We start from the raw sequence: 15,163 nt of genomic DNA, 5'->3' as shown, positions 1-15,163 counted from the left end.
AATGCTCAGCCATGCTCACAGTAAAGTTCCTCCTCATGTTCAGGTGGAACTTCCTGTGGTTTAGTTTATGTCCATTGCCTCTTGTCTTATCACCTGGAATGACCAAGAAGAGTCTGGCCTCATCCTCTTGACATCCTCTCTTCAAATACTTATATACTTTGATCTGTCCTCCCCCTGCCCCAAGCCTTCTCTTCTTTAGGCTGAACAGACCCAGCTCCCTCAACCTTTCATCATAGGAGAGATGCTCCAGACCCTTAATCATTCTAGTAGCCCTTCACTGGACTTGCTCCAGGAGCTCCATGTCTCTCTTGTCCTGGGGAACCTAGAACTGGACACAGTATATGTGTTATTTCAGAACAAGCATGATAGTATTGTCTAGGTGTAAAGCTGCAATATACTCAGAAGCGTTATATTTACAGGAGAAAAAAACAGCTCCTAATGTTTCTTCCTAAAATGTGTTTTGCCCAGCACTAGCTCCCCCAGGGAAAAGAAAATACTACAAACACTACAATTTTCTGGCTACACAGGGAAGGACATTCACTGGTCTGAGCTGGTGGATAAACAAAGATTCCAGTCAAGCCTTGCTTCTTCATTTTAGCAACCCAAATGTAACCTGTTATCTTATCTGCACTTTGTCAGACAGTTTGGATCTGCTCAAATGCAACTGCTTTTCCAGTAGACATCAAGATGAAAAGAATAATTAAGACAAAACCCTTAAGCATTAATACATATTGCTTTAGATGACACACTGCACCACTGAACAGCATTCAGCTGGCTGGGAAAGAGCATTGATAAAAGCCAAAAGCATTTAGCATTTTCAGATATAATAATACACAGTTTTGTCATGGAAATTTTTAATCAAGAATATGCTATTTTTAAGTGGTGCAGATACAAGACCTAAATACTTCAGTAGGTTTTCCAGAAAAAGAAAGATAGCAAGGCAACTTACATTAAGGACTCCCAAGTTCCCAGAGAAAATAAGAAAGCCATTTGAAAACTACTATTTATAACAAAAATGAAACATGGGTATACAAAATAATTACAATGCTTATTGCAGCATGAGAAGTAATACAATACATAAGGTACTTAAATAATAAATGGCCTTGTCTTGGTGTTTAACCTTTGCATTCACAAATACACATGGAAGAAATTTCTAAGGTATGAATGAAAATAAAACCAGATTGCATTACCTACATCTAGAAGTTCAGGTGTTTAGATTACTAAGGTAATGAAACTTCAGTGACCTGCTTCAGATCTATTACAATCAGTTTTTATAAGAATGCTTACTGTAGGCATGCAGTTACAAAATAAGGAGACTATATTTGCTGCAATTCAGCACCCAGTCCTTATAAAATCATTTGCACTTAAGGCATGAAGAACTTCCCTGCTGCTGCACTAACAAAGTAACTAGAGTAATTGGCTAAATTCATTTTAAGGAACAGAGCAAAATGAGACAGAAAAGGGATCTTCTCATCCTGAAGGAATATAAATTTTTAGATGAAGAGATGAAAAACACCACAAAGACAACAGGATTGTGTGTACTGCTTTAGAGATTTCTCATGAGTTTGCACTAACTATTTCTTCACTCCCACTATTCTCATTCTGTAGAAATGGCATATAATAAATATGAACATGACTGAGAAATAGCAAAATGTGCACATTTTTTTCCCTATTTCTTCTTTCTCCTTTCAAGGACACTTAGGTATATTATAAATCAAGACAAGGACTGTGTTTCCTGTGAGAGCAAGGAAGAGTAACATAAGTGATGGCATGTTAACATCTAGTTACTGGAATAAATACTAAGCACACTTACTTGGTTTTGACCATTCCAGTTCTACAGCAGTATGATTAACAGCACGTGCAATGAGGATGTTTCCTTTCTCTGGTAATCCTGCTAATGTAGTAGCTATCATTTCTTCGCTTGATGTATATCCTACATTGTTGTGCACTATGAGCTTGTACTCGTATGTTGTGTACCTGAGACATTTAAACAATAATTAAATGGAACAAAAAATAGAGATGTAGGAAACATTTGCTGTGAACCTTTCCATGTGCCAAACTTTTGCTGTTTCTTGCCCTGCCCTGGTCTGAAAAATTCAGCTGCAATGGTCTGCATCAATGAAGATTCTACAAGAGGGTTCTATTTTTCTTCAGTAATTCAGTATGATTAGCATGATAACAAAAATAAAACACATTATTTCACTTCTTCCTAGCTGTAGCTTCTGAGTTACTGAGAGATTATAGCTCAATTCAATACGTAATTACAGCAGTGGCAACCTGCCAAAATTTGGATCAGAATTTAATCAAATGAGGCTTTTTTCGTCTTTTGGGAAACCCATTGATTTTAACTTGCATATTCTCATTTTTAAAAGGGATTCACCACACGGCCAGGACTATCCCACAACTAAACATAATTAAAAAAGTGTCTTAAGAATGCAAACTCATTTAATAAAGTCATTTTCTTCTGAACTGTGTATAGTTAATAGATTTATTAAATACTTTATGTATATTTAGTAAATCAAGTGACTGTCACTCCATAATTTCTTCTTTATACCAAGAGGCATATTAATGTATATTAAGAGGGATTTCACAATCTAACATATAATTTCACCATAAAAAGCCCCCCACAAAACCATGCAAATACAGAATAATCAAAGTTTCACTGAGGCTGCAGTACTTTGGGATAAACATCTACATTAAGGAACATGCAGCAAATGCTTAATATTTAGAAATTTCACCATAAAAGGAAAAGTCATAGTGTATATTTATTTCTACATTTTCTTTTAACTGCTTTACTGTAGAACCCCATATTATGCAATGATCAAGAGTGATTTTTCAAAAGAGCTAAACTATAACCGTCCCATTGAGAATGAAGCCAGCTACCGGAAGCTCATTGGCTCCAATTGTCACTATAAGCATGTTAGAATGGTGATGATATATATATAACACACCTTATTTTTCATTTATTATTTTCTGTTGCTTGCAAACATATAGTATTTTCCTGGATACTGTAGCAAAAATGCACAGTATCTAGCTTTGCAATTTAATGATGAGACTTTGAGATTCATTTTTTTATTCATATTTCCAAAGATTAAAATAAGTTTGGCTTTAGTCTACCAGAAATGAAGATGCCATCTGAAAAAAGTCATTGCAAACATAGACTTCTGTCAGGAATATAATAAAATCTCAGTAATTCTGAAACATGCCTAAAGTACGATACAAATAAAAATAGATGCTGATATGCGGATTTTCTTTCTGCAAAAAATAAAGCTTGAGTCCCTCTGCAGTACCTTCCCTCCAGCCACAAATGCACCCCAAGTTGTCGACTGCAAAAACGTAGCTGCAGGTTGCAGAACCCTCCACAAAAGAAGTGTTCAGGTGTGGCCAAGGGTTAGGCACACTTTTGTGGTCATAGCTCATTCAACCCAAAAGGTCATTGTGCCTAATGACTTGTCACTAAGGCCCATTCAGGATTTATTGCCCTCTCTAAACTTCTATCATAATTGCTGCACACATCTGTGCTGCTGAAATGAGCTAAACTAAAACCAAAGGAAACTGTATGCAAAACTTAAACATGGCTGAAAGAAATGGGCAGGATCAGGCAATTGCATGTCAGCTATTGCAATGGATGTCAGCTATTGCAATGGATGAAAATGAGCAGTGACTTTCACCAAGTAGGCAAACCAGAGGCAGTAGCCCTTTGCTTGGTTCAGTCTATACAACAGTCACAATTAGAGGCCATATTCTGCTGGATAAGATAATAAGTAGATGTTTGAAGGGTAATGATTGACATGCAGTCCTCATAAACCACACCAAAGCACACAGAACACACATTTCTTGAAACCATCCATGAATGTTTCTCAAACTTTACCTACAATAAAAAAACCCAACAATGCAGAATCCACGTTGACATTCCTATTAGAGGTTCTTAATATGTGCATTTGCTTATCTCACATGTGGTAGCCTTGACTTTGAGATGCAAGAAACTGAGGTTGATCAAGAGCAACCATCTTGCTCTATACTACACAGTGGGTCTGTTTTGTACTGAGAAACAGAACTCACTCTCCATTTCCCCACTCTCAACACTCTGCATTTAACTATCATGAAGCTAACACAAAGCTGCCCTTAAGTTAGATATGCTCAGAGTGTGATGAATACTTTTCTTGCCTTTGGAGATATTAAAATAATTTTTAATCTGCACTTTTAAAGCCAGATAAGAAAAACAATGCTGAAACAAGTTTCAAATGTTTACCAGCTAGGACTTCTCAAACAGCCATTCTGCCTCTGCTATGACTGTGCGAACACATAAATCTAGAGTATATGTACACATGAATCTAAATGGTTCGATTGCATGAGCATATCAATGCTAACATTTCACAAGATCTCTATTTTCATTTGTTTTTCAGAGCAAAACAATATGAATTAAGAATGACAGACTAATAATAAATGCCTGCATATGAGAATGATTAATACCAAAGATGATGACAAAAAATATTTCATTACATAATTAATATGTTCACTACATAAAGACACAAGAAATACTTTGAACTATTTAACATACACTATACAAAATGCCAGCATTTGTTTTTATAGTTTTTGTAATCTCACCTGCTAAGACCCTTATCTTCGTAAAACCACTGAGTTCCTGAGTAAATATTGTGCCACAGATTTAAATCTTCAGGGGGATTTGATGCAAGTGGTTGCTGGATTTTACGTCTCAGGAGCTCATATCTAACACAAAAGACAAGCAGAACACTGGGATTATCTCAACTAATGTTATTACACAAAAAAAAAAAAAAAAAAAAAAAACCAAAAACAAAACAAAAAAAACTACCACACAGTTTTTTTTAAAGGCACACATTATTTTGTTTTTACAGCTGTAAACTTTCTGAGATAAACATTCTTTTTAATGTTTCATGATTTAAAACCTTCAATTACTTAAACTACTTTACAAATGGAAAATTAAGCATTTCCATTTGAAAAATGCGTGTATTTAATGATTTACAGATGCTATGAAGATCAAGCCCAAACAGCCCAGTAACAGTCAAGTCTTACACAGACTTGACTGATGCCATCTGATATGCACAGACTGCTCCAGAATCTGAAATGACAATGTCTCTTTCTTGCAAATGTACTGGTAATAGCAACTTAAGTATGAATTTGTGTTTAACATGTTTGCAAATAACCACAGTGTAAATTATGGGTGGCAAACAGGCATAGAATGAGTTAACTGTTCTATCCACCTTTGTGTTTGGGTTGACATTCGTGATGTGAGCTTGAAACACCAAACTGTTTCATCCTGGTTTTAATTGGTATCTGAAGCTGCATTCCTGTCCAAACAGCAGGTCAGCTAAAGACCATCTTTCATCAGGTCAGTCATGAGATTGCCTGATTTGGAAAACATGCCTTCTGCCCATTCTGCATTACTCACTCTTCATCACCTTTCATATAAAACCATTCTGGAATTTACAAAACACTTAATGCTTGCACAGACTAATATATTTTGCATTTCCTAATCATTCTAGGGATTACAAACAAAGCTATATTCTAAAGGAAATAATATTATATAGTTTTGTTCAAAATATTTAGGATTCTTCTTCTTAATTATATTTCACGGGACTTTTAAAACAGGTTTTTTGTTTCAATTTGATGGTGGCATTTTCTTTGTAAGACACCAAATATTAGTACTCTTCCTATCAGTTACAGAACCAGCCTCAGGTTGCTTTCAATGGTGAGCTGTGGTTTTAATCAAACTATAGTTACAACACTGTTTCCACTGATGCCCAGCAAAATAGGTCATATGCATGTCTATTCACCTAAATACACAACATGGTGCTCTAAAGTGTGGAGCTGCTGTGGATCATCCCTTCCCCGCCCCTCCATTTTGGAACAGTGCTACTGTTCAATTCCAGCCAAAAGTATATGGATATTAAGGCAGATCTTAAAGACTCTCATTTTAAGCACTTATTTGTGAAAATGTTTCCTTCTGTGTTCAAGCATTCTGCAGAATGCTTTGGAGTGTATTGCCTCGCCATTGCAATAATTTTTCTGACCACTGGCTTTATCTGTAAGTTGACATTTATCTTTTTTATGTTAAGATCATCTCCAATCTGATGAGGAAATGTTGGACAACACCATTCCACATTTGGGACCCTGAATTAAGAGGGTATTTAATAGTTACTGCATACAGTGATTTTGGATTGCTTCAAAACCAGAAATCAAGCAAGAAGCTGTCCCTTCAGTCTAGGGAATGATCCTCAACAGGTACAAACAGGCATTGTTTCATTGACCTAAGTGAGGCCAAACAAAATTACTGCTGAAGTTAGGAGTACGACCTCAGAAATTAAATAGTAAAATCTAATTAAACTCCAACTCTATCAAATCATTCAAATGACCTATATCCCAAGAAGTTCCCACATGAGTGGTTCATGAGTGTCAAATGAGCCCAAAGACAGACCTTTGCAGTTTTATTAGGAACAATCCTGACATATTCTGTCCAATATATTCCATAGACAAGTCACGAGAAACATCAACACCTTCTTTTGAACACTGAATGGTGATCATGTGTAAATCACCCCTACTGGCAGCTGCTTTTGCTATTCTGCTTGCTGCAGACTTCTTGCTCCATCATGCTGTACAGAGCAGCTGCTTCAGTAGTTGTTCTTGTTGAAGGCAGCATGCCACACCATGAAGGAAATGAAGTCGGTAGCTGTAGGTCGTGCTGAATTACTTCAATAATCTATGGTAAAATGGTCATGTTGTTAACCCCACAATAACAGGGATTGCTTTTCAAAAACTTCAAATTTTACTAGAGAGCAATCCTCATTTCATTCAGTTGCAGTGTGCCCTAATTAAGCCTGAAGAAAGAGTCAAGCTACTGTGCTGTAATAACATATGCAACTGAAATAGCATTACACAATAATTATTGAACCCATCAGTGCATCTAGAAGAGAGATACTAACCAGAGCATATGGAGCACAGGGATATAATTCCATGCACAATGTTTCACAATATGTTAAACTTCTAGAACGAAAGATTTGTTTGACATTTTGAATCATGTATATATAAAAATACATTTGGCTTTATAAATCTTCATGCGTTCAGATATATGTTTGACGTAGATATGTGCTCACACACACACACACTGAGAAGACAACAGATTCAAGCAATCTGTTGATGTCATGACAGCATTCCAGACAAGTCTCAGAGGAGATGCCCTTCCCTGATTCCTGTGGTGACGTTCAGTCTGCTATACCCAGCACTTCCTTGCCTTTGCATTTTTTGCTTTGCCCCCAAACTTGTGGCATTTTAGCTTCCATTTTACCCACACATGCTCTAATTTGTAATTTATTAATCAGTTAAGTTTTGAAGATTATTCCATGTTATCACATTCCAAATGGTCACTTTATGTGGAGTAACCTATATAGATTATCGAATACTGGATGTGGTAAATACTTATGTTCACAGAGATCACATACTTGTCATTTTGTTGGTGCAATGTTGCCTGAACTTGTCACCAAAAAGTGGCTGATGCTGCAGCCCAAACCAGTTATGACCTTGCAAATATTACAGCAATGATTTGAAAGATCCAGAGCCCTCCTGTACAGACAGCACACTTATTTTTAATAATCCCAACTCTGTAAATCCAAAACAATTCAAAGCCCACACTACTATCTGCCTCTAGACATACCCAACTTTCCATGAGTCTATGCATTGACTCATGAACCCTGAAGAGGAACTTCAAGAAATCAGAAATTAAGCGATCACATCATAAAGTTTGCACCAGCCAAAATTTTCTGAGTCAGATTTAGATATGGGGAAGAAAATCGTGATCTCAGCTGCAATTAAGAGCATACCTCAGATGAGGACCATTTGGCCTTAGTGGTGGTTTCCAAGAAATGGCAATAAAGGATTCGCTGATTGGAGTCACAGACAATGGACTGACCCCTTGAGGAACTGTTGAAGGTGTAGCCACGTGTGTAGGCAAACTCTCTGTGCAGCCTCCCAGAAAGCCATCACCTCCAGAACAAGCTATTACAGTGACTGAATAGTTTGTATAGGGTATAAGATTAGTCACCAAATGACTTAACGTTGATGAGGTGTTCCCAGGAATGACAATTCGTGGATCCGGCATGCGAATCTCATAGTTAAGGATTTCCCCATTCTGTATTAGAGGAGGTTTCCATGAGACCTGATAGTGGGAAAAAAGGCAAAAAAAAAAAAAAAAAAAAAAAAAAACCATTAGAATAGCTTATTTCTTAGAGCCAGAATGCAGATATATAGACACAACATGCTACAAAGGGACATGAGTGGGACTTGAAGATGTGCTTTTCTTTCTTCATCAAAACAGACTTTGTGTATGACCCAACAGAGGTTTTATGTTTGAAGGTATATCAGTTAGAAATCTAGCCTCCTTTAATTTTAGAGAGGGTTGCAGTAACAGTTGTAACCATTGAAAAACCTACTATTTATCTTCACCAGTAAAGCGTGAATGCTCCACTCACAATTCTGAGATGTTCAAATGCAGTAGCAAAAGTACACTATTTATGATAAGTATAACTAATTGCCATTTTTCTTAGAGGGTATTACCATCTATGAGCAGCAGAGTAAAAAGAAATCATACTTTGTGTTTGCACAATTTTCAGCAATATGTAACTGTATTAGCTCTGATGAGAAATACGATTTGTCTGTGCTCTTTCGGTGATGAAATTCCCTTTTATTTTTCAGTAATAAATTACACTGGTAGGTATCAGACACAAAACAGGCACAATTTTCCATTTTTAGAACTGTAAAACTATGCTGAGAAAACTTTATCACAAAAAAATTGGAACTTACATACAGAATTCATGTTTTATATATACATACACACATACTGCTATGTTTACTGAGGTTTTATTAAACTGTGGCTAAGTGGGGTTTTGTTAAAGTTTGGGGTTTTTTATTTCTCTTTTGCTACACACTTATTCTTACCAGCTCCAGTGAAGAATCACATTAAACCCTTGCACCATAAAGTACAAGGAGATTCAGAATTCGGTTTTAAGGCTTTTTGCCACGGTATCATGATAGAGGGTACTTGAGACTGACATGAGGATATGTAACTGTATTAAGAACCTCAGAGTTTCATAAAGGTATGAGAGCATCTATCAATACTTTTCTAGGATTTCCTAGGAGTCCCAGTGTAGGAAGTATACTAGCTTTGCTTTGCTCATCCCTAGGACTGTTCTCGTAATTGACCAACTCATCTATAACAATTGCCTCTTTTCCTCCCAGGCATGGGATAATTAAGGATTGAATCTAACATTTCAAAGAACACAGAAATTGAAAAAAGATAGATGAAGGTATGTGCAGAATAAAATTAACAAAGATAATACTGGAGTGTTAAATAGTAATACCAAGATACTTCAGTTTCAGTTAGGTTGAGCTTTTTTCTTAATTCTCTTCAGCCTCCAAAGTTAAGTACGTTTAAAAAGGTATATGCACAATTACACGTGGCTGTGGAAACAGAGAAGCCTGATTTATAAAATGATTTTTAAAGGACCCTTGGGGATTAGGAAATGTTATATCCAAGGTATAGAAGGACCTCTTAGGCCTTCAGGCTTACAAGAAACCTGGCAGCAAAGTACTGGAGAAAGCTGAAAGATTTTGATAACAGAATCTGGAATACTATTAAACAGAGTTAGAAACAGGGCGATCTTGAGTAAAGACAGCACAAATAGGAAAGGCTTAGCTTTGGCTAATTATCAAATCCTGTATTCAGGTTTCTGTTCGTTCTGGCCTCAAATCAAGATCAAGCAAATAAAGAAAATACTATTGATAAAGCAACGCAAAATTTCACAGAAGGTAGGAATCAATTTTGCACCACTCTCACAGACATTGAGCAAAACTCTCATTCTGATGTGATCTAGCCATAAGCTTAGGAAGTAGAGAAAAATGGATGATTAGCACAGACAACACAAAATGGCTCAAGTGCAAGTATGTGCTGGTTTTGGCTGCAGTAGAGTTAATCTTCTTCATAGTAGCTGGTATGGGGCTGTGTTTTGGATTTGTGTTGGTAACTCAGGGATGTTTTAATTATTCCTTTTACAGTGCTTGGTTAAACCATGTCAAAGTAGGAAGCATTCAGGCCAGTAAACTTTCCGGTCCCAGTGCTTTTTGTGGCTACCATAGGGCACACACTGGATGCATTGTATATATATGTTGCAGAAAGAGGATGACTTGCATGATTCACTTTTATTTTCAGGGATGTATCTTTGAAGTTGCTGGAAGAAGCACAGAAGACTTTAAGGTCCAACACGCTACAGCAAAACCATCAAACCTGTCATTATCAGTGAAAAGAAATACCCTCTTGTTGCTTAATGCAAGGTGGTTTCTAATAAAGAACTGTATGTCAAATGCTTGAGAAAACACCTAGCACTACACTTTCAGAAGAGAAAATTGTCTAAAAATGTTCTCCTTGTCTCAAATCTCGTTTTATTTCCTGGAAGATAGGAGGAGTTATTTTTTAATTACATTACAGATTAAGCACCTAACTTCTACGCCTAAACCCACAAAGATACTCAAATAGAACTTGCACAAGATTCATTGTATACTGTTACAGCTCCACATAAAAGAACATAAATAACATGAGCAGGAGAACAGACACTGCTCCAGAACCTCAGCTCCTGAGTTTTATACAGCGTGTGCACTTTTTATAACTCATGGACAGATATGTAGACCAGTTATCTCTTTGCTTAGTATTTTTTAAAACTAAATAAGGGGATGACCAAGGATACTTACAGTCATTGCTGTGCACATGACCTGCTTTGAACTACATATGTCACTTGGGAATGATAGGACATGCAATATCTGACAGACCTCTCTTGTCAAGAGGCGAGTGACTGCTTGACCCATACAAAGTAAAACAAGATGATGGAGAAAGCCTGGTTGACACACACGGCACTCCTGGGCCTCTTCTCCATTTTAATGTGCCAAGGTTTGAGGTAACAGCTTGGCAATTCATGAAAGCAGAAAAGCTCACTAGCCAGGCTGTGTTAGAAGCAGTAACAGTTTGTTCATTGATTTGAAGCTCAGCACTGAGACCATGAAAGAGGATGCCCATGAGGAAGAGAGAATAAGGTAGCTACTGGGAGAGATTAACTGATTCAATGTAATGACTCTGGATGCTTTCATTTAAAGATCAAAGGACCTTATTTTCTCCACCACAAAATTTAAAGAGACAAAAATTAGCCATTTTCCCCCTATTAACAGTTATAACCTTGGAATTTTCTATGAAAAATTGGCACATGAGTAACTTTTTACCAGTTCAGGCCCGATTTCATCAGTTTGATTTTAAATCAGTATGTTTGGCTTTATTTTATTGTCATTTCTCCTAGCTATTGCTTGTAACATCTACAAACAGAATGCAGTAAGCACATTACTGTGAGCTTTTCACTGTTGGTCTCAAAGCACACTGTAAATCTGAAATTGTAAGTATTATTATTTCAGTTTTACAGATGAAAAGACTAAATCCCAGACTAAGTCATGTATCAGAAATAAGCAAAACAGAAGACAAAACCTGGTACCCTAATTCTACATTCCAGCCGCTGGACTATAGTTGTCTGCCAACCCCTAGCCTCCGCAAAGGTAGTTGGGAGACAAATTGCCTCATGAGTTCTTATCTGTCTTCACAGAAATTACAGCAGGATTCAGTCAAGCGACAGTGTCACACCAGAAAAGCAAATCCTGACAGAGGCCGCTGCAATTCTTTCTGATACACTTCGCACCTGAATTACATCCAGCCTCAGAAAGCGCTACCACACAATGTCATGATCAAGTTTGCAGTAATGGATTGCTACTACAAAAATTTCTAGCAGCACTTTGCTTGAGAGGTGCAAAACCAGACAGAACATTCGTTTATGACCCTGAACACCTACAACAAAGTGTTCAAGCTATATCGAAGGCAGAGTGATAATGCTGATGAAACCCCAGTTAGTACACCCCACAATGTGATCTGCACCAAATGAGCAAGCTGTGCAAGAAATCACAGTCCTAAAACACGGAAAACCTCTAGTGTGCAAGTTAAAGTTGTTCCTATGGGTGTTGGAGTATTCTAACTCACTCAAGCAGCACTTACGTTGCAAATAAACCAAGGTCTCACTGACCTTAGCAGTATTACAGGGCAATCTTCACACAGGGATTGATTGCTCCTAAACAATTTCCCCAGTGCACCAGGTATACTTGCATAAAACTGGAAGTGTGGTGAATAAAATCTAAACCCTTTTTTTCTCCCCAGCACAAAGCTTGCATGAGTTTACTCCGCCTGCCTTTAGCATACCATGCCTAGGTATGTTGTTTGTATTCTCAAAATCATTTAGGCAACTGCAGTCTGAAGCACTTTGAGAATGAAATAGTAACAGGGGAGTTAACCTGGAAGAGAGAAGGGGTCTTCAAAGCCTTATTCTGTCACACACAGTGATCTGCAGAGGTAACCACTGAAGGATCGCCTCTCTGTTAGTCACTGACTTCAGTGACCATGGAGTTACTACCATTGCATCCTATGTTCTGTAATCAGAAGCAACCTCACATGACAGCAAACACTAACGGGCATGACAAGAAACAACCCCAGAAGATGTGTCTAGAACTGTAATTCCAAATGAATAAAGAAAACACCTTCCTTTTCCTGGATGATATTCAAACTATAACTAGAGGGTGTATGGCTTTAAATAAGTTAGTGGTATCCATTCCATACAGCTGAAATCTTTCTCCCATGTATTTTAGTCCTAGCCTATTTACAGAGCAACAGGCATTTAGCAGTTCACTATCCAGCTTCAGGGCTAATGAACAACAGAAGAGAACTATAAAATAGAACCTTATTTATCTGTGTTCACTCACTTGAACATGCAATTTAATAGCCAAATTTGAGAAACACTACAAGAAAATTTTATTGCTCTATACCAGTAAATGATAATCTTCTGCAATGAAAGAGTGCAGACTGCAACTCTTGAAGGTCCTGTGGACAGCAAATTGATTACATTGTTCAGTCTGTAAGGTGCAATACTAGCTTTCTCTGCTGCAGGTTCTTCTATACGAAGAATGAATGCAGCTGAACTGTAAATCAATTGATTATCATCTCTGAGGGTAATAGAAACATGAATAACAATGGAATTAGAAAGTCTACAACCCTCCCTCAGTAGAGAAGTCATGAGGAAATACTTACAGAAAAGAAATAACCCATGGAAAAATCAACAACATTATTTAAATCAATATGAAAAAAAATTAATCAGAAGAATGATGATTCAGTGCTTCAGAATCACTACAGCCCTTCATTTCTAGAAGGCAACACATATAACATATATTAAGAGAGAAGTCAAATAAATCATCATAATTTTTTTCTCATTTTGTATCTAATTAAATTGCAGGAAGTTTCTGTAACTAACGTTATCATCAAGGATAGCATGGCACAAGAACTATGTGTCAATGAGGTACTTACTTCATCCAACCAGGATTAAATCAGTCTCTTCTAACCTATCTGAACACCAAAAATTTCCTTTCCCCTTGACAGAAACACCAAGATTACCTACAGCTCATGCAACTTCCATCTGGAGATAAAGGTTACACAAAGAATGACAGGAAATGGCTACAGCTTCTTATCTGTTAGCGGTCCAGTTGGTGGTACTGGTCAGTGAGACAGAATAGCAGCAAACGTGTCAGCAAGTCCCCAGTTAAGCCAATAATCAAGACTACAGCTGTCATCCCCAGGCCAAAGCCCTCAAGGGGAAACCACAGCAGAAAAAGGGAAGTCTTCCTATTGAAAGTTAAAAGGCCAAAGTTGGAGAATTTGCATAGTACAGTGAATTTAGTTCAGCATTCAGCCACATAATGCTTTTCCTACACAAAGAGCTCCTTTAAATAATTATTTACTGTATAAACCAGCCTCTCTCAAGCCACTCAACCTAGCTACGTTCCCGTATGTCATATTGGTGTGAAGTGTGAGACTGAAGCAGCAGAGCAATTGCAACCCTCACAAGAAAATGAAACAATTTCTCTTTTACTTCTGTACATTAGAGTATAGCAAATCTTGTGTAACAGGAATAATGTTCATGGGATTGGCATATACTAAATAAACGGCTTTTGCACTTGCTGAATTCTTCCACTTCACTTTGGCATTTAATCAGCCACAAAAGCAGTTTATTGCGCAGTATACTCCGTTACCATGAACATTATCAATTCAGCAAATATTGAAAAATATTACGCAGGTGTCACAGGAATGGATACTTTAAAAATTATCGACAGTTTTACACTTTCTGTCACACAAAAGAAAGCAAGCTAAATGTTATAGAGAGATATCTGTCCATTCTGATTAAGATTAAATATTAAAGAAGCACATGCACATCAGAAGTGGCTTTGCCAAGAGTGACCTGCTGTGCTGATATTTTCCTCCTTGCAGAGTGTAAGCTCTGGTCTATGAAAATAAGCTGTATACCCAAGTGAGTACTATCCCAGAGCACTTTGAATTCTCCACATTCTCAAATCATTTATATTGATTCTATGACTAAGTAAAGGAAGGGAAATATGTTTATCTTTTTTTGTAAATTCCCTCTGTTTTCAGTAGAAGTAAATATTTGTGCTCATGGTTTAGGGATTGGTTGCACTGACAGCTGAAAGCCTCTATTGATTTGCAACCGCGGCTTGGTAAAGGAGCCCCTCACTAATCTTTCCCACAGTGCCTTTCCAATACTTTCCGCTCCAACCTGGGAGGACAGTTCTCTCTAGGGCAAGAGGCAATTAAAATCTCCTTCCCAAAGAGATGGCTTGGTTTCCATTCTCTGTTTACGAGTTACAATCATAGACACTGAATATGATGAGAGCAATGTACAGAACAAGAAGATTGCACAAATTGATCTGAACACTTCACAGGTGATCTGCTCAGGAGGGAAAGTCTGCTTTTCTGGGACTCTCATCAGGGTTTAAAGACACCAACACAAAGCAATTCCAAAACAGATTCATCCTATTTCCACACAAGTAACCTTTCAACCACTAAGTGGCAATCCTTGCACAATACTTCACATTTTAGCCATTGTACCTTTGCAACTAGAATACTTCTGGGGTGCAGGGACATAAGGGGTTTGCAGAGCAGCTGTTCAGATCTACAGCCTACTTTGAAAGAGCAGAGAAAAAAAACCCA

The 15,163-nt window shown here is 37.4% G+C and overlaps 1 protein-coding gene across 1 annotated transcript in view; it reads right to left on the bottom strand.

Annotated features, from left to right (window-relative positions):
* USH2A (usherin) overlaps positions 1–15,163 on the bottom strand; it is a 380,108-nt gene that overhangs the window by 112,799 nt on the left and 252,146 nt on the right. Inside the window, exons 42-44 of the mRNA XM_065679870.1 lie at positions 7,857–8,191; positions 4,609–4,731; positions 1,814–1,977 (exon numbers count right to left, since the gene is read on the bottom strand). Of these exons, the coding sequence (XP_065535942.1) occupies positions 1,814–1,977; positions 4,609–4,731; positions 7,857–8,191 (622 nt within the window). The remainder of the gene's footprint in view (positions 1–1,813; positions 1,978–4,608; positions 4,732–7,856; positions 8,192–15,163) is intronic.

Source organism: Lathamus discolor, chromosome 5, assembly GCF_037157495.1.
Source record: "Lathamus discolor isolate bLatDis1 chromosome 5, bLatDis1.hap1, whole genome shotgun sequence".
In the NCBI taxonomy this organism is placed as follows: Eukaryota; Metazoa; Chordata; class Aves; order Psittaciformes; family Psittacidae; genus Lathamus; species Lathamus discolor.
Note: the sequence above shows the minus strand (reverse complement) of the source record. Positions and strands in the feature narration are given on the sequence as shown.